General features: G+C 37.2%; 1 protein-coding gene across 7 annotated transcripts in view; it reads left to right on the top strand.

Moving 5' to 3' along the window:
- Positions 1–20551, top strand: part of CEP350 (centrosomal protein 350) — a 75968-nt gene that overhangs the window by 4954 nt on the left and 50463 nt on the right. For 4 of the 7 annotated variants that reach the window (XM_062582009.1, XM_062582010.1, XM_062582006.1 and 1 more), the window contains exons 2-9: positions 6104–6189; positions 7776–7819; positions 8713–8827; positions 9571–9703; positions 11415–12043; positions 12566–12676; positions 16228–16341; positions 19530–19673. In XM_062582009.1, the coding sequence (XP_062437993.1) occupies positions 6117–6189; positions 7776–7819; positions 8713–8827; positions 9571–9703; positions 11415–12043; positions 12566–12676; positions 16228–16341; positions 19530–19673 (1363 nt within the window). In that variant the 5' untranslated portion in view covers positions 6104–6116. Of the gene's footprint in view, positions 1–3881; positions 3920–5644; positions 5714–6103; positions 6190–7775; positions 7820–8424; positions 8512–8712; positions 8828–9570; positions 9704–11414; positions 12044–12565; positions 12677–16227; positions 16342–19529; positions 19674–20551 lie in introns of those variants that run through there. The other 3 variants (XM_062582008.1, XM_062582007.1, XM_062582011.1) reach the window with 3 other exon arrangements.

Genomic DNA, 20551 nt, shown 5'->3' with positions numbered 1-20551 from the left:
TGTATGTGTTTGTCACACTGGAATTTTTCCTCAGTCTTGAGAATGGTCAGTAAATTGCAGAGATAAAGATTTCTCAAAATATATCAAGCAAAAAATTGTTAGTCTTTTATCAAATTAATATTAAAAAAAATCTTAGAACAATCTATTATGGATGTTTTAAGCTTTCATTTAGATGGGATAAAGCAGTTTGGTAAAAGGTTACATCCCAGAGCAGTGAGTGGGAAAAGGTATTCCTATTCCAAACTCAAACATACCATCAAAAATTGTATTCTCTGGTATTTCAGGAGACATGGAAAGTGTTCCTGGCATCTTTAAATAGAAATTCCATAACTTTCAGCAGGCTTGCTCAGAAAAATAGTTTGCTTGACTGGGTCTGATCGTGTCTGTCCACCTGTGTATGTCTGTTATTGCCAGTAAGGCAAAACCATAGCTGTGCAGACAGGAGTTCAGAGAGGATTTTTAGAATTCAGATGTTAATTTTCAATTATTCAAAAATGCAAAATGAAAATATTTTTGTATACCGAAAAAAGAATCCCTAACACTTCTAATTTGTCTTTGTTTCCCTTCTGAGACAAACTGTCTATTTGCACTGTGCACTGGGACATGCTAGAGCAGGGGCAAGAGCTTCCTGTTGTGCCCTTGCGCTCCAGGGACAGCTCCACGAGTAAGGAGAGGGTGAAGGTGGGCGATTGGTGTTTTCCCCAGTCTCATGCTGTCTTCACCAGGTAAAGGCAAGAGCAGCTTCAAGCATTGGCCCTTGAGCAGGGACTGAAAGCTGTGTGCACAACGCAGCTGGTACGAAAGGAAGGGAATGATCTTACTGTTCTCTGATGTTTCCATTCCTTCTCCTTCTGCTTGCCTGGAGACTGTAGTTCAATGCAGAACACAGCTAAACCCCCTAAAACAAAAAGAACAAAAAAGCTACTTTCGTCCCATGCCAAATTCCCAGTCCACTGTACCACAGAATCCCATTGGCTTTCTGCTGGAGTAAGGCAAGACAGACAGGGGAATAAAGAAAGGACAAGACAGCTTCTTTTAGTGGCTGTGCTGCTTTATTGTGATTTAAACTGTTTGAAGCACTGGTCTCGCATGCTACATCCCTAATCAGTAACAAAAAGTTCCGCTTTGGGTTTAAATGTCTAAGAATATTTCTTAGAAATAAATATTAATCATATTCATTTCTTTCAGTACTGTAAGCAAAGCTTCATCTTCTGTGTGCTGTTTGCTTTCAGCTGGTGTCCCTTGTATTTTTATAAGGAACAAAGTCTTGAGGAATACTGTTTGCTTTACGAACTGATTTTTCCACATAACCACTAAATGTTAATGAAAATAGCAGTGGGCAGTGTCTTGCTCATATTCTCTGCCTCCTCTGAATCCTCTTCACGAAGTGCTGATGGTCTGATCTATACCCGTTCTGCTGTACTTCCTCTTGTATGCTGTTTTTGTATTGGACAACCAGATGGAGAATGAGACAGGCGCTTGTAGTGAAATGTGAGACCAAAACTATATTTAATCTTAACCATTCACCCAAGGCTAGACATACTACTGTTTAGTGAACTTGTGTGGGTTTTCTGTGTCTACCAGTGAATGATCAAATAAACAGGAGATACGGTGTGCTGAATCAGCAGTGTTCCACCTTTTTCCTCAGACTTTTAAGATCCTTGTAGCCTCATCTGACCTGCAGGATAGCCTTTTGCCATTGCTGCTTTCTTCTCAGACATGAACATCTGAGGGCTGCTGAAAGTTCTCCTGCATTTTCTCTGTTAAGCTTTTTGCTCCTCTCCTTCCCTGGTTGGCTTATATGTCATCAAACAAAACGTAAGTAAGGTACTGCTGCCAACTCTCATGGATACACATCAGAGTAGTTACTTAAAATAACTTGAATGTTTACATATATACTCATGTAGATTTTTTTGTAACCTTATTCTTTATGGCTCATGTTTCATGTAGTTAAGAAGAATGGTGGCAAGTGTTGATTATCCACCACCACCACATGGTCAGGAAAAGATGAAACATTTAGGAGAGGGGAAAAAAAAGGGGGGAGGGGGGATTGTTACCAGAGAATTTTCTCACCAAGAATGTATTCAGTTGAGTCTTTTTGCTCTTTTGTTGAGATTTGTTTGAGAAAGGAAGAATAATATTGGTAGTGTGCTTTGCCAGACTACCTGACTGTTGTTAGGATTGTGATCCAAGAATACTATTGTTCTTCTCCAGAATGTTATTTTAAGTCTTTAATTAGGAGGCTTGAGAAGACAAGGAGGTGAGGAGTATTGGTGTCTCAAATGTTTTTCTGGAGGACTGTAGCAAGTAAAACTCAACTTCCAAAGTTTGCTTCAGTAGTGAGGCCCTTCTGTGGTGTCTTGAAATTTTCTCGTTTTTGAGAAATGGAAGCCTAAGTGATAGTCTTAAACTGATTTTTTGGTAAAAATTTGAGTTATGCATGACTTCTGATTTTTTAGAACTAAAGTTCCCCTTCTCTAATAGTAGCAGCGTAGTTAGTATTCTAAAGAATTTTTATCATCATGAATTTATAACTGTGTGTTAATGCCTATAGGGTTTTTTTTTTTTTTTTTTTTTTTTTTTTTTTTCCAAATGTAGAGAGGTTTAGGACACATGTCAAAGTTAGGACTTGACTTGAATTTTGTCTTATTTTTGTTTAGCTTGTCTCTGTTTCCAGGATTGTATTTGATTTGCGGAGAAAACACTTTGTTGTATTTATCTGGCTTCCTTAAAGAATTGATCATCAAAGAAAGGGGGCACTTTTCTCTTTATATAGCTAAGAGTGACAGATTTTATCATGAATTTAGATGCCATTTGGTATATCTGGTGATGATGATTTTCTCTTGCAATAATTCATCTTTATATGAAAACTTAAGCTTTATATCCATGTGTCTAGAGATCAGGCTTCTGTTATTTAAAAGGCACATGCAAAACAGATGTGTAAAATATAGCCTGTGTTTGCTTGTGCACAAATATACAAAAATGAGCTGATTTTGTAAGTTAAGTTCCATTCTTTAAGTTACATGTATTAAATAGAGATGGAGTATTTGGTTGAGCAAAGAAATCTTGTTGAAGCACCCACTTCAGAATGTAATTTTTGCAATATCTTTTTTTCTTAATGTTCATGGAACTTTGAGACAACCTTTGTATTGACGTAAGGTGAGTTTTCAAAAATCATTTAAGCCTTCTTTGCAAAACTTCCTACTGTAGTATTTTTCTCTGGTCAATATTCATTTCAATGAATTTTATTGTTTAAATGGCCCATTCCTGTGCGTGAAATACTATGAATAGAAATAGCAATGTTGATTTTCCTCCCCACACACGCATCCAGTCATATTCTGATTGTGTTGAAACATCTGTTTTACCTGGTTCAACTTTTTGTGGAGGTAGGGTATCAAACTATACAAGTACTTTTTTTTTTTTTTTTGGTAGGGTTCTGCTTACTCATGTAAGCTGTAGCAATAGAAAGATGTTATTTTATTCATCTGTAGGACTTCAGAGGTTGATGAGAATCAACATTGCTGTTAGGCAAATCCTGAAAAGCTGCTAAATTTCCCTCCTCTCTTCCAAAATGAAAAAACAAAACCTAAACCACAAGCTTTATAATTATGCAGATTACATTGCAAATGAAAGCTAAAGCAATGTTTGCCTCCTGAAATGGTAGACAGCTCCAAAGGCACCAGTGCTTATGTGTCTTTTTTTCAAACAGCAGCAACCTGAGTAAGCAAAACTGCTCAGTGGATCTCAGCAGGCTGCACCAAAATGAGCCAGAATCCTATTGTACACCAGAGGCTGACGCTGGAGGTATACGTTAGGAGGAATACAGCAGGATGCTTTATGATCACTTTCTGACTCTTACAGAATAGAGGAAAGATTGGATTGCTTTTTATGGAAGGGGGTAACATACTTCTGAATTGAGGTACCGAGACCCTGTTGTTGACCACTGGTGATCAGCAGCACTTAAAGATCATTAGGCATAAGTTATTAGCAAACCTAAGGTGTTCTCAAAAGAGTATATTGTTTCAGTTTGTCTTGTATTCTGTTTAACTCATATTGCTTTATCTCTTAGTCAGGATGAAAGATATAATAAGTAATTTCACACTTTTTAAATCTAGTACTTTTCATAAGGAGTTTAGGAATACTTAGAGTTTATTTCAGTAGTATATTCATTGGGGAATCATAAAATAAACTATATAGATTTGAACAATTCTGGTCCCTAAGTTGTCTTAAGTATATCTGTAATTCTAAGGATAAGAATAAATTCCAAATAATTATTTAAAGAGGGATAATGGGACCTTTTTAAAGGAATGACTACTTTTCCAGAAGATCTCTCAGGCTAACTTTACTGTTGCGTGGGTTCTGTTATGCTACTGTTTTGTCTAGAACCTGGATAATGGTATGATATTTTCAGCTGCTCTCAAAATTGGTTCTTTGTGGAAAGAGTCATCTGCTTTTATTAATACTTGCTTTCTACTTTTCTAGCAGAACAGGTCTTTGCTGCAGTGATGGAGAAGATTAATTAGGTGATTTCCGTGGTAGGACAGTACAGGGTAGGGCTTTTGAGCATGAATGATGTGAGACCAAAAGCTGCAGTTCTGCACGAATAAATTCTGCGTCACCTATCCTGGAAGCAGAATCTGTATTGCATTTATTTGAATAAATCTGTTTTTGTATGATTCTTTTTAGAAGGGCAGAGCTAAAGGTCTTGTGAAGACCTGTTTTCCTTTAATTAATAGTCTCTCTTGGAGTATCAGGTTGATTCTGTGGGTTAACTTACTACCGTAAGTATGTGCTCTGTATCTGAAAGTGAGGATCAAACTTCACCGTTGATCAATGTGAATGTCCTTAAAACAATATATGAGGGAATCCTCCTCACAAAATATACAGGCAATGACTTATTGCCTCGGTAAGTGGTACAGAGTGTTAGTTTCATGGGACTTTGAGTCACCTTTTTTGGGAAGAGTGATCTTTATATTTGAATACTCTTACGTGGCAGACTATGTAGGGAAGTGAGGGATTTTCAGAAATTCTGGGCTATTTAAAACAAGAAAAATGGTATCTGAGATTGTATGAGAGAAAGAAGAGAATAAACACTCTTACGACTCTTTAGAAGCCCAAAACTTCCCATATAAATATTAGTCGTTCTGTGGTCATTTTATTTTTACTTTCTGTAATGAAATGCCCTCAGTCTATTGCCAAGAGAGCTAAATAAGCACGTGCCACCAAATACGAGACCCTTGGCTAGGAGGGTTACAACAGTACTGACTAATCAAAGTTTTTGTTGGCAGGGTGAACTCCTCTTAAATTTCTTAAGCCGCGTGCTTAAGATTACTTTCTTCTTATATTGCACTTCTTTAAAGTATATTACCTTTACTTAGTCTGACAAACCATCTTCTGTTTAAAAAAAAATTGGGGGGGGGCAAGAAAATGATTTACTTAAATTACCTGCTTTTTCTTTAAAAAGTTATCCTTCTTGGTTGAATAGCTTTCTTTCCTCCTTTATCAGAAACCCCTTTGTTGATGGGGATTATCTGGTTTGTTACTCAGAGCGGTTCGCTGGGAGCGTTGCCTTTGACGCTGACAGGAGAACAACTGCAGCTTGAGGCTTTTGCCTGGCTTCAGCGTCCTGCTGTGCAGTTCTCTTGCTTTATCCTTTGCACTTGTCACCTGTCTCTGTTAATGTTGGCTTTTCGTCTGTCGCTGGCGGGATCAGGTATTTTCATCAAACGTCTATTGGTTTCAGTTTTGTGGCACTGCCTGTTTTCCTTTATGTACAATATTTCAGTGTATCTTCTCTTCAGATTCGTCAGAATGCTTCCTGCTATGGTTTAACTTGCATCATCTCTGGGTTTCCTTTTATCAAATTCACTCCTTTTTGTAACAAAAAAGGAGAACAAAAGCGAGATCCTATTTCTGAACACCTGCAAGCTACAAACACTTGCGCTCTGGTGCTGATTTTGTTCATGATGGGAATTTGAAATCATCGTGTGAAAGTGAAAATTCTTCATAGCGATCAAGGTTATTCTATCTTTAGCATGAGATAAATTTGCTCTTGTTTCATACTTCTTTGATTCCTATGTGAATATTTTTTGTTTATGTGTAGATAAACTGACGTGATGTGGAGCAACAAGTCAAATGAGGTGTCTTCACAAAATCCGAGGCATAACCAAAGCAAAGATTCTGCCAGAGGTAATGACTTGGTCTGTTTTATTCCTTTGTGTTAGAAGTTTTTTTTCTATTGTGAGCTCTTTGAAACTTTTTTGGAATTTTAACAGATAAAGTTTTCTGCCTTAACTTGGAAGTTAAGACCATGTGTTATATGGCTTCCTTTCTGCAGGGATAGTAGTTTCATACTCCGATCTGCAGGGTATTTGCTGATCTGCATTAGAAATTACCAGTCTATGATATGGTTGCCATGATGGAAGAGAGCTTTTTATTTATTTATTTACTTATTTTTGGATGGCTTAGAGGAGGAACAGTACAGGAACAGAAATTGGGAACCATAACCTGTTAGAAGTGTGTGAGAGGCAGTTACTCCTGACTCTAGCTCAATTCCGAAGTGGTCAGGAGGTAAACATCCGTGATGATTGATGGCATTTTATATCTCCCTGAGAAGGAGGAAGCCTGTTAGCTTTTTACAGCCTTGATTATCCTCTAATTTAGGAAAGAAAAAGAAGTGTAGTACATCCTTGAGAGGAAGAAAGCTCTAGTCTGTGTAGCAGTTGAGTCACATGCTAACAGTCTGTGGTTCAAGATCAGGCATATGATCTCCACTGTGGCAAAACTTGACACCAGAAGCTATTTTAAAAGTAGAAACAGATAACAGAGATGCATATTTCAGCACATCGTTCCTGATTGTCTCCCATGATATTTTCATGTTCTTTTCAAATTTCTTACCAAATTATATAACTTTTGAAACTGAGGTGATTGGTACACATTTTGCTCAAGCACCATCTCTCAAAGACACAGCAAAGTTGTTTGTGTTATTTCCTTAGCTCTCCTCTTTTTTTTGCGTTATTGCATCTTACATGAAATACAAATAAGCAACTTTCTTACTGCAAGAAAAATACTTGTCTTTTAGAACAATTTAGTACTATCACTCTCCATGGCTCTGGCCCACATTGATGTTTTGGATATTGTGTTTGTAAACTTCTTCTTTTTTTTTTTTTTTAAGAATGAGGACAGTCCTGAGTAAGTAAATATTTTTAAAGGAAAATAGGGAAATACTACTGCCTACTACTGAACTTGATTATGCATAGAGTTCATGCTGTCTGTTTAGATTAAAAGGCTGAAGTTGATTATTGCCTTCTGCTTGGCTTTTGCAAACATTGCTTCTATTTTGTTTCTAATGTGTACAATTCAAAAACATTAGTATTTGAAGTGTGTTCATGCTCAGTTTACTAAAGAAGAAAATAAAAATTAATAGTAGTCAAAACTATAATATAATGGAAAAATGTAAGCTATTTGTGTTGGTAGATAACCAGCTTTATGTTATCTTCTAAACATCTTGTAAAATATAGGGCAGATTTGGCTTTAAGTTAGGTTGAGTGCATTATTACACTTGATGAACTCATTAAATTTGATATTTAATACTACTTGTTGCTCTGTTAAAATGAATCTTGACTGATAGCAGCCTCTCACAGAGGAGAGATACAGCTGGAATTGAGTTATTAAAATAATTTGATTAATGAGACATTGAAAATTGTTTTGAAGCCACTTTTTCTTTCGTTTTCTATGTACTAATAAGAAATTTATTCCTGTGTTTCTATTCTAAGACCTAACTGCAGCGTGGGCAACTTTTTCTCAGACTAAGGCTGCTGTAAGTACTTTTTTCTTTTTTCCCCCCATCCTCACCACCTTCAATTAATGTCTGTAACGTTTTTAACCAGAGTATTACTTTGCTCAGTGCTTTGATTTTAGGTAAGTGGAAAATAAGCAAATTTTTGGAGTACGTGGATGTTGGGTATTCAGATATTTGTATTCTTCTACACACAGTAGAATAACTTTTTACTACTCTAAGTTTAGTCTTGAGTGTGGTAATACCTGCAAAGTCTTGAGTATAATATTATCTTAACTCCAATTTAAGAAAGTGCTGAGTTCTCATTGTTCTGAGAAAATAAATCTCCCTTGCTTACCTAAAACAGTCAGACACTGTGTCCATACCAGTGCATTTCATAATCTTGCATGTTACTTTGAGCAATGGATTTGCTGTCTTTCTGTGAGAACTTAGGTGTTTACGATACCCTACTGTGTTTTCTAAATATTAGCTTCAGTGAAGCCAAACTACTTGTTTTTTTGGGAATTTGACTTTTTTGTGTAGCTTTGTCTCTCTTGCTTGAATAGCTGAATATCAGTGTGGGGTTTTACATGTGGAAGCCTGTATCAAGCTCCATTTTGAGAGGAGTATTATATTTCACTGAGGCCAAGCATTAAGACTTTGAATGGCATGTTATTATTCATTTCTTCACAACAGTCTACTTACAGAAACACAACTATGCAGCAAAACCTAATGTAGGTAATCTTTTTTTAACTAATCTTTTTAATCTGATGTAGTTTCTGGTCATAAGACTGTTTTGCAACAACAGCATTCAGAAGTTACTTTCACCTGTAGTTTCTTTCTTTATGAAAACGAGGAAAATCTTACCATATAAGAAAAAGCCTTTAGCTTAAAAATTGCAAATAATTTTAATTTTTATTACCTTCCATTTCTAGCTACGTCATATAGAGAACAAATTGGAAATATTTCCTACTAGCACAGCTGTATTCGATTCCGTCATGGACGCCAAGAAGCCCTGTGCTAGCACTAGCAGGAAGATAAGCCGTAAAGGTATGTATTATTTAAGATGTAGAGCGTAAGGCTGGGTAAACTCACTGCTTTCTGGGAAACCCTGTCTCCCTCCTCCCGGAATTATCTCCTCTAAAGGATCTTTATTCATGAAGGTCTAACGTCCAGGAGAAACACATTTTTCCTTCCCTTAGCTTGGGAAAAAAACACGTACTAATGTAGTCTTCTGGCAGGAGGCAGTGACAGGACTTGCCAGATACGTGAGTGACCACTGCTTAAACTACCTTGATACCTTATTTTTGTGGCATTTCAAGTAACAGCCGTATGTGCCTATGTTACATTGGAGTAACCATTTATATTTTCTGATGTTTGTCACCTGTTACACTCTGAAGGAATGCAAAGTCTGTGTCCATAATTTCATTTTAGAGGAGTATTTGCGTGTAAGAAATTTTAATGATAAATTTTAGAGAACTCTAGTAGCTTGACTTTGGACAAAAACAGATTGACCTCTAGTGGCAACGCAGTCAGCTTGCTTAGATTTAATTACTTCTGATTAAGGTTTAAGCGTTGTTGTCTCTTTGTAAATATTTCCATTGTTTCAAACATTTACTGCCTTGCTCCTACTATCTTGGGTCAGCTTTTTGAAAAAGAGAGGTAATACTTTTTGTGCCATTTTTGAGCATTGGTTGAACCCAAGAGCAACTGCTTTCTTGATTGTTCAGCCCCAAGAGCCTTCTCTTCCTAGAGAATCAAGCCTAGAGCACGTTCTTTGGTTTCTGCTTCAGCTTCCCGGTCCTCCAGCCAAAATAAATCAAACAAGGAGAAGTCCTCACGCAGCCCTCTTCGAGCGACCACTCTTGAAAACAACGTGAAGAAAAGCAACCGTGTGGAATTTCGTGAGCCGTTGGCTTCATACAGGTTAGTGCTGGGAGAACTGACCATTAACGAAAAATATGCTAAGACCAGAACTAAGCTAACACCAAAGTTTTTGACAGCTCCTCAAAAGCTAATTTGCTCCCTCCTGTCACCTACACATATAGGCAGCATGTGTTGCTGGACAGGTGTCTTCCCTTTTAAACATGTTATAAATTAATATGAGTTTGAAGTTATGTGTGTGTAAAGGGGCTGCATCATCAAGTTGACCTGGCTTTGGCCTTGGTGGACTGCTAGGTTTCTTACATATTTAGCTTCAGTAGCAACCACTGAAAAGAGTATTTCCTCATGCTTTTTTCACCTGTATTTGGTCTGTTCTTCAGCACGAGTCCTGACACGTATTACCATAAGGCAGTGTAGATCAAGAATATCTACTACTAGAGATGTATTCAGTTTTCATTATGCATGTTTGTCTGTGAGAAGCCCCAAAACTAGGTCATCAAAGGAATAAGAACAGCTGGATCAAGGAGAAAAAGTGGCAGAGAATCGTGCAAGCCATAGAAAATGTCAGGGGGTGAAGAATGAAGAGTCTTTTTTTCTTAGCCTGGGTTAAGTACTGCAGCAAATACAAGATGACTCAGAAGCTTAAGAAAAAAAAAGGGGGGGGGATCTATTGCAGAATTAAACTGGTTATAACTTGCTGTATTATCAGAGCATAGGGAACTTTTGCCATAACTTCTTCATTCCTTGTATTTTATCAGCAGTATGTTTTTCACATGGCAGGCTTTATCCCTGATGAATAGCTTGGTTGGGTTGGTAATGGTTTTTGGATGTTTTCTAACATACACTTAGCATTTTGTTGGAAATGTACTCCCAATAAAGTCAAACGGCTGCCGACTAATTAGAGTGGAGTTGAGACGGTGATATTTTTTAATTCCACTATATATCTATCAAAAATTCTGTTATCCTAGTGCTTTGGTCAAAGTAAAAATGAAATGCATTTTTCTGCTTCTCATGTCAGCTGTAAGGTCTGTGTGTGTGTGTGTGTGTGTATACACACAATATATATATAAAAATATGTAAAATATGTTGAATGAGAGGATTTGTCCTAGCAAAAAAATATTTTCATTAGTTGATATTGTAAATTTCCATATGCTATAAATATTCCTCTGAAAAAATGGGTAGGGAAGATGATTGTTGAAAAATGCTTAGTGGTACTTAACTTGCTGAATTTCTGAGCACTCAGTAAGCTTTAAATTCATTGTGATACTTCTTAGTGGTTGTAGTGCCCAAATATAAAGCAAGGTGTTTTGGTGCAATTTTTCTTTCTGTCTGCTAATGAGTATGGTCTTGAGTAACTGTGCATGTGTGCATTGCTTTTAGAGAATATGTATTTATATGCATCTCATTTAAGTTTGTACACTTGTTTTTATTTAAAGATTTTTTTAATTGAAGGATGACATTACTGCTTGCTAGTTTTATTTATGCTGTGGTTTCAACTCTTCAGCTTTATATGTAATGTTATTTAAATAGAGAGTGCAGAAAATACTTTGAAATTTTGAATAGAAAGCTTTTTCAGTTTTGTCAGATTGGCACTGTTAAAGATATTGCATTCAAATTCTGAATAACTTACAGTGGAAAGTGAGCCTAGGAAGGTGTTCTTTTCGTTAATAGATGGTAGTAATTGCTGGGTTGGAAGGTCTACAGCATTTTGTTTCTAATGCTGTCTTTTTCTTCCCTATTTTATTTACATCAGGGATACCTATGGTTCTCCATCTTATCAAAGTTCTAGCCAAGTAGAGGCCAAGCGACTTTTGTCTAGTTTGGACTTCAGCGAAGCAGAAGGGAAGACTGAAATAGCAAGCCGTATGGTATATGACAGAGATGAACGGGATCTACACAGCAGAGATTTTGAAAGCCCAGGTTCTTCTGCTGCGGATGAGACTGTTGTTAGGTATTTGAATGACCGACCAGCAATTGACGCCTTGCAGAATAATGAGGTATTTCTTAAAGTTGCAACACCTCCAAAATTGGAAGAAGAAAAAAATAGTGGTTCCAGAGATGAGATTAGCACCAAAACTCCCGTGAGTAGTGCACCCCGGGACACTGAATGGAAAGGGTTCCCGCTGGCAGAGTCTTCCTCTTCTGCCACCAGTACTTCTGGTGCTCATAGGCTGGAAATTTTGAAACGGCGGCAGCATGATGCGAAATTGGAGAAGCTGAAGGAGCGGATTCGAAAGCAGTGGGAGCATTCTGAAGAGCTGGGTGGCAGAGGGCAGCACTTAGGACATGCTGAGCAACCTGTAGTCATCACAAATACAGAGAATGCAGTGACTCCCAAGGTCAGAAAGGTGGCAGCTGCACCTGCTGCTCCAGCATACAAAGGTACGGAGGTACAGAATTTGACTGTTAGTTACACGTGGAAAAGGAGTAGAGTTAAATTTCTTGAGCAGTATGTCAAGACACGGAAGTGACTCATAGTGGAGTTTGGGCAATGCAGGAGTGGACAGGATCATATGCTCACAGAAATGAGCAAGAAAGAAAAGAAATTCTTGCCAGTTTTCAAAAATATACTTTCTTTTGAAATTCTTCCTTTCTTTTCTCACAAATTGCCATAAAAAGGAGTCTTACTGTATTACTATTTGTGTTTATTTGGATATGTCTTTTTATGGTCCTAGAGATCAGTAACATTGTCTGTATTGCAAGATCTTTTTGCATTTTTAGTAATTCTTCCCTTCATCCAGTCTATTTTTCAGCTATTGGTAGGCTGCTATATTGCTTTCTTCTGTTTTATTTTTACAAACTGAAGTAGTTGTTTTTTTGCTTGACAGTTCCTTTGCACCCCAAAAAAGGCTTTACTTATATTTTACAGAGTTGTTTTAAACTCTTATAATTGTTTACTTTCAGGTTTCAATCCTGCTGAAACGAAGATTCGCACTCCAGATGGAAAGGTCTGGCATGAAGAAGAATTTCACATTAGCCAGGAACTGTATAGAGATATAGCACTCCAGATAACAGGTGAGATACAAGCTGAATTTATTAAGCCGTGCAGACTTTTCTCTTAAGAGGCAGATAATTTACTTGGTACAAATCCACCAATTCATAGAAATAAAAAAATAAAAATAATAAATAAATAAATAAATAAGAAGTGAGTGTTAAATACATTGTACCTCTGTCCACAGGAGAAGTAACTAGCTGAACGCAAAAAAAAAAAAAAAAAAAAAAAAAGTCCTTCTCTGAAAAGAGTCAAATGATGGCTTTTCTTTGAAATGAGAAGTAAAAAAAGGTTTTCAGTAAAACAGTTTTTTGTTCAATGTAGTGATTTCTTTATACACATTCACTTGAAAATTATTTCCTATTTAAAAGAATGAAACAAAGCCACTTTTGAGTTTGGTGATCCATATTCCTTATGGAAGCCATTCTGATATTCTTTTTTTTGCCATTTTTAACACCATTAAAGTGATCAGTGCACCGCATACTACATGTTGAAGCCTAAGTTCTACTTTCTTCAGTGTGATGTTAACAAATTGTCAGTCCTGAAACTAATGTGAGAATTGTTAGTATGGCAGGGCTTTACTGGAAATGCACAGGTAGCTAAAGGGGAGCTGTGGAATATCTCTCAGAACGGCTTATTGGGCTATGCGTTCAGCTGTGGGTGAAGGAGATAGTATTATATGCCATTGAGTGGATGTCATGTTTCCTGATTGTAGAACTGTCATGTATTACACTAAAATAATCTGAATCCTTGAGATTCTTACTATCTGAAAGGCTTGCACCCAAGGACTTGTTCAGAGGTTTTTCCTGTGTTCCAGAAAACAAAATTCAGATGTATTGAGCTTTCTTTCAGAGAGGTTGGTGTCCTCTAAGAAAGTGGTTTCTGTTTTACAGAGTAATTAGGATAACTGCTGTAGTGCTATTATTACGTGATTTTTATTGGGGAGGGTCAGTAGAAGAGGTTTTTTTAGGTGATGAATTCATTTAATGACATAGTATTTTGATGCTTGAAACTGTAAGCAAAGATGTTAAAATTTGCTTTATCTTTGTTTTACGATTAAGCTGTTAGATGATCAGAACTTAATACGTGCTTTAGGCTTTTAGATTTACTGCTCCAAGACCCCGTCTTTATTCATTTTTTCACTCTGCAAATCTGTGCTATCGTTGACAACTCTTTTCTCTAGCCAATCTAGGGTTGGATACCCAAGTGTGCTATTTAATTTGTTAGACTGGTTGCAGTGAAGTGCTGTAAGATTGAATTGCTTTTGACTGACCAAGCTTGGGGGAGAAGTGAGGAATAAAAAGGAAGGGAATAGAAAATAAAATCTGCCAAGGACTTCTAGCTTTGCAGCTTAAGGGATTACGTAGCAAAAAGAATTTTTCTCATATGGTCAAAACATATTTAAGACCAGAGTAAAATGTGTTGTGATGGTATATCTGTAGCTTGCTTTGTGTGTTGCTAGTGATTGGTGTGGAAATGATTAGACTTCAGTTTTCTTTTGCTTGTACAAGTTGTCAAGGTGTTGAAGAATTTTTCGGGAACCACTCAAAGAAAGGTTTGTAAAGGGTAGCCACTTTATTGAAAAATAAGTTGTGCAAATATTCAACATTGGTCTATGCATTTAATGCCACATTTCTTAAGATTTCCAATTTATGTTAACTTTTTTAATTAGTTTTGACAAACTTAATATGAATTATTCATGCACTTTGTAAAGAAAGACGGATTTTTTTTTTTTTTTTTTTTTTTTTTTTTTAAGTTTCATGTGTCCAATTCAACTGTCCAATTAAAAGGGCATTTAAATCACGCTTTCAGAGGACTTCTGTTGCTAAAAGCAAAGAGCTGTGTGCGTGTTCAGCTATGTGCCTATCCTGATGCCCATTGTAACAGCAGTAACCTTCAACTAAATTTAAGGCATGTGGGGCTTTGGGTGTAGGTAGTCAGTTGTATCAGAACTGTTCCATGCTCTCCAGTGCTAAAATAAGCTCTAATATCTCCACAAGTTTTTTCTTCCTCTAAATTGAGGCTTTTATATATAAAGTGTAGACCATGCAGAATACTTTACCTTGTTTAGCAATTAGTTTGGAGGATATTATTTGTCCTCCAGCCTTTCAGTAACTGTGTTTTAAAGATGCTCAGGATTGGCCTCACTAGAACAAAGTTCCTATGAGTAGAGTGAGTGGGAAGCAACTTGTGGGTTCTTATGGCTCTGGTGACTGTTCACCACTGAAAGAAGTGAAGAGACAATTTTGATTTCTGCAAGCACGGTCACTGAGGCCTCTGGCCTTGTATTTGATGCATTGAGTCTGGCTTCCTTGCACTTGTTGGCAGGTGAAAGATGACTGGAAAATTGTGCAGAAAGAATATAAATAATATAACAAACTCTTTAAAATCCCATTCCCACATCTTTTAATGTTCTCTCTCTAATACTTCCTATGTGGGCATTCATCACAGGTTCAGCTGAAATTATGGATTGTAAAAGTTAGCGTTGGCATCTAAATAGTAAGGCTTCAAATCTGTCAACATTGTGTTGCTTCCAAAGATTATTTTAGGTTGTCTTCAGGTTCTTTGTAGAAGAGGAGTGAACAAACCATGGTAATAGTGGCCATGTAGTTGTTTAGCATACAGCTCCCCTTAAAATAGGATGAAGAGAAGAGCATCTGCAAAGCATGTAAACTGAAGTGTTTTAACAAGTCCTTAGAAATGCCCAGTGTGGACTGCTGTCTTGGAGCACAGGGTCTGCTTGTTCTTTCTGTGTTTGTCTCTGCTTGCGCTGTACCCGAGACAGCTGAGAAGCTCGCTCAGTGGGATGATGTGATTGCAAATCACATCCCTAGCTTCCTTTTTTGTTCTGTTTGCCCTAATGTACAAGCAATTTAGTAAAATATGATTTTTATTTCACCTTCAGTAAATGTTCCTGGCATCTCTAAGGTCTAATTGTATTGTAAGTGAGGGCTTAAGTGGTGGAGAGTAATTCTGCTTCCCTGGGTGCATTATGTGACAAATTTTGCAGAAAGTGGAGTGTACGGGTTCTCGCTTTCACACCTAAACGTAGATGAACGAATGAATGTGCTATTGTGCATTAATGTGGAGGCAGCAGCCCATGTGTCTGAGTAGTGAGGGAACTGTGTGTTCTTGGAGAATGTTAATACTGGAAATGTAATGTCTTCAGTAGAAGAGGACCAGCAGTTGTTCCTGTCAAACTGTAAAAAAATGCTCTTAAAATTGAAAAGGAGCTTTGTAAAGCTTTATTATGGCTGTTATCTATGGCTTTGCTGTGTTCTGGAGCACAGGTAAACCATAGTTGGTTCAGAATGTTCATGTATAATGTCTTAGGAAAAAAAAAATAAAAAGATATACCACCAAAAATTATGGAGCTTATTTGTAAGCTTTGAAGCTCCAGAGAGGATTTTAAAATGCTCAACTCGAAGGTAATTGGTCTCAATAATGATCTGGAGGAGTGAGTGATTTTTGTATTTCTGAGCTCCACTTTTTCAAGATAAATGTTGAAGCAAGCTTGCTTTTGTGTTTGCTCTTTCTCATGGGATATTACTTAACAATTCTCATTTGTTTTTAGAGGATTCAACAGTGAAAGAAAAACCTAGTGAGAGAAACAAAGAGAAAAAAGCAACCAGACCAGTGCGGAAAGTTCAAAAACTGACGCGATTGTCAAGTCCGGATTCCAGACAAGGTGACGAGTGCTGCTCCTGCAGGGAGGGCTGTTGTGTGTGCTTCAGAGATTAATTTGTTTTGAAGAAATGGGGGAAGCTGGGGAGTGGGGATTAAATGAAAATAATGATGTTTTTGAATTCTTCTCAGATGTGCAAAAATGCTCTTATAGTATCTTTGTGGATTGTGTGCTGTGCTGTGTGTGAGGTTGTATTTTATTTTATTAATTTTACATTTTCCCACTTGCTGTGTGCAGCTTATGGAAACTGCTGAAGAATGCAGGTCTCATGCGATATCCATAGGTACTTGTCAGGCCAGCGGAGACAAGAAGTAACAGCAGCTTTATTCTAGATCCTGCTTCTGTTTTGCTTCTGTGGAAGCTGTTCAGTACCTGACCCATAGCTCAGTGAACAATGATAAGAGGAGAAATGGATTAAAATGCTCATAGTTAAGCAAGGAATAGGGATGGAGCCAGTGGGTCTAGTTGAGTTGCTGGAGTTGTGAGGAGGGGCTGAGTGAAGGCTGCTCTCTTGTGTGAGTTCTCATGATGTCTCAGTCAGGAGGCAGAGAACAGAATTTCCTTCCATTTCTTCTCTGGCTAGGTGCTCTAATGCTCTTCTGCGTGCTATGTCAAAGTTATTACCATCCTGCACCTTTGGTTCTGGCTTGGTCAATTCTTGATGTATTTTTCCAGTTAGTGAAAGATGTAGAAGTATATTGCCTGGCCCTTCTTAGAGTCTTTATCTCATTTACTAATGGAGGTTTCTTTTTTTAAGTTTTGCTATTGTCTTAAACATTTCTGTATGTTAAATAATGTTACAGTATTTAGAAAAGATCATATGGATCACTGACTGTAGAGTAATGCCTTAGAGTAGAAAGTGAAATTAACTGCACCATATGATTCTGTCACTATTTCTTAGTTGTATAGTTGTATTATTAATCTTTTATATTGTGAGTAACAAAAGAAGTGGGAGGATTTTCACTTCTGTTTCATATTTGTTTTTAATTTGCAAAAGAAGTAAGCAGTTAAGAGTGCGTTCACACTAGGGAGGGTTTTTTTCATTTTCTTTCTTTAGATACATGCAAGGTATGTCCAGGTAGTCATCTCTTGCACCATTAAAGGCTGTATATTTCTCCTTATGTATGGTGACACATAACCAGTAAACATTCTGCTTTGTTGAAGAAAGCCTGTAAACAAAAAAAAGGTGATTTTTAAAAATAAATTATTACAAAGAGTTTTTGAGGCTAAAGTGAATATGCACTTGTGCATGCCATAGGTAATGAAGCTGTGTGTAAATGTTATTTTGTGATAATGATTGCTAATACTTGAAACTGGTACTGAAAGTCAATCAAATAAGTATGGGTTTGCTTCTTCCTATGCTGATCAATTAATAATGTTTAAGGAACTGTAGTAAACTGTCTTTTAAAGATTTGTGACAATCACTAATGAGAGAGGAGCACAGAGAGTCTTTCATGTTTTAATGGCACTGGCTGTCTCTATAGGGAACTAAATGTGAGGAGAAAGATGTCCTGAAATCCCTAGAAGAGAAAGAAGAACCAGGTCTGATTCAGTGGCATGTCAGTGATGGTCCATCCTCCTCCAGTCACAGCAGTAAGAAACTGCTCAGTGTAGCAAAGGCTATAAATAAACACAGCTCATGTTCTGCTCCCTTAGCTGGTTTTAGTGCAGACAGCTGACTTGAAATGGAAGATGAGTCTTTCCACTGCCTTTTTGAAGGAGAGCAGCAGTAATTGAGAACAGCGAGATAGGCAAGAGAACCCCTTTGACTGATGCATCTCTCCAGGAAAAAAAGGCTTGTAGTAGCATGTTTCAAATGAGAGATTTGTAAAATCTTTGGATAGTTTACAGTGCAAGCAGATAGCACTGTCAGTAAATGGATGAAATACTAGGTTACAGATTTCTTCCTGAACACTTCCCTCGTTCGGGGTGGAAAAAAAGGAGGGAGGGGGGTGAGGAGATGGAGGACCTGAAGTGTCAAAGCACTGTCCATCTGCTGTGCTGGATTCCACCTTAAGTTGCTTTCATACCATGTTTTCAGAGTGCTATAGGGCCCTGGACTACAATCCCATTTCATTTTCCTAGCTTCTGTGTTGTGTTCATGCCATGATGTGTGGGTTTATTTGTTAAAACAATACTGTCAAAAGTAAAAACTCAAATTGAGTGGTTTGAAATCAACTGGAATTTATGTATTAGAGTTAGATATTTTTGCAGCAAAAAAAAAAAAAAAAAACTCCTAAATGATCTAAACTAGGTAATTCATACTTCACTTTTTTTGTGAAACTTTTCCTCCAAAGTATTTTAAGATGATTATTTCAAAAAAATGATTAATAGTATTGGAAGGTAATAGGAAGAAAAATGAATTAGTTGAATTTAGTATTTAATCAATGTTTGGTAAAAATGCCACTGTACCAGTTTTCATCATTTAATTACATGTAGGATGATAAAATGATATTAATTACTTTTTTAATTTGGTTTCTGCCATCTGCAAGGCAGTCTGTACTTCATTCAGGTATTGGCTAGTAGGGTAATATCTCAGCATTTTTTCCAGTTATGGTACGGAAATCGCAGTTAGAAGACAGTGAAGTAATGCTGCTTAGGACAATTACTGCTGGTATTTGTTACCTTCTTGTAGGACACCTGTCCTTAAGATAGTTTTTAAAGTTCTTTCTAGGAACTCGGCTAGCATTCTCTTAATGTGAAAATGAATCTTTTTTTTTTTTAATGCACCGCCTTTGCTTTTGTTCTTAATGTTTTGACACTTCAGATCATTCTTTTTCTTATTTTCTTGTTTGAAGTGCAGATGAACAGCTGCTTTTGAATATTCTATAAATATTTCCCTGTCCCTCCAGTAACATTTGCCCATTAAGTTTTAGGCCTATATAATCCTTCTATTTTTTTTTTTCAAATTTCGTAGGGCTTTAGTAGGCTACAAGATTTTTTGAATTTTTACATTGTATTATGTGCAGGTGTGAAGCCTTGATAGTTGTACGTTTCAGCTGTGGAGTATCTTCATGTGCATCACTACTGTGTGACAGTTCTGTGTAACTGCAGTTATACCACTTATGTGGAGTTAAATGGTGGCCCTTGGTGTACTAATGGTTAACGGTTGCAATACATGCTTTACTTTCTTTCTCATACACAGAAAAATTCATCTAGTGCTTGACTTTTATTTATTATTTTCTGTGCAGGTGGAAACTATGTAATTAGTGCATCTTCCTGGCGAGAAGGACAAAAACTGGTAAAAAAGATACTAGGCCCAGCCCCTCGAATAGAACAGGACAGAAGAGCTATGTCTAGTGACAGAACAGGACGAGAAAGAGCTACGAAGTCTGGTAGGTTGTACTTTATTGTTGCATTTCTTTTTTATTATTTACTATATAACTGCATATGTGTGAATTTAAGCAGACTCCTGAGATGGAATGTAATCTATTTCTTAATAAAATAAGTCTGATTTTTAAGTTTGGAAGGAGGAGTAGGGAAGGAAAGGATGGAGGGATATTACTTATGCTTATAGTTGTGATGTATAGCCTCTCTGGGTGGAGCATGAAGCTTTTTGGGGTCATGGGAAGTCTGTCTTGCCCACTTGATGTGACCCACAATACACGCACATGATATGCAGGTGCTTAGGAGCTCAGGAAAAGATTTGAAACAGTTTGCAACTGGAAAAATGGATCACTTGTACTCTGACTTTGCTTCTTGAGGCTTGTGGAAAAAAGGATGGCTATAAATGGCTTACAGCCTACATGAATTTTGCAGATGTGCTGCATATAATATGTAAGCTATAGTTGGGCATCCCTATATTACAGGAACTGTGTATCTTGTAGATACTGTATACTGTCATCCATTTGCATTCCTAAGTCTTTAATAATTCCTCCTCCACCCCTTTTCAGAAGCTATCCAGAATCTCAGGTGGGCCAAGTAAGGGGTGATAGCAGCTGTGTTTCTTACGCCCTTGAGGAAGTTGTGAGGTTAATACAAGAGTAGGCTGTGAGCTGAGCTGAAAGAGAGGTTATGAACTGCACGTTTGAAGCAGAAGCACATCTGTAGTAAGATCTGCATACATGATGTCATCTTGGAGAATCACACTTGAGGTAACTAAGCAGGGGTTTTGCTCCAAAGAAAGAAGTTTCCCGGAATACTGAAGAACAGAATTGTGTTTGGTTGTGCGTATTTCAGTCATTAGGAAAAAGGTATATTGTGCCAACTGAGT

The sequence above is a fragment of the Rhea pennata genome, chromosome 8, assembly GCF_028389875.1.
Source record: "Rhea pennata isolate bPtePen1 chromosome 8, bPtePen1.pri, whole genome shotgun sequence".
NCBI classification, from domain to species: Eukaryota; Metazoa; Chordata; class Aves; order Rheiformes; family Rheidae; genus Rhea; species Rhea pennata.
The sequence above is the reverse complement of the archived record's forward strand: the minus strand, read 5'-3'. Positions and strand labels throughout refer to the sequence as shown.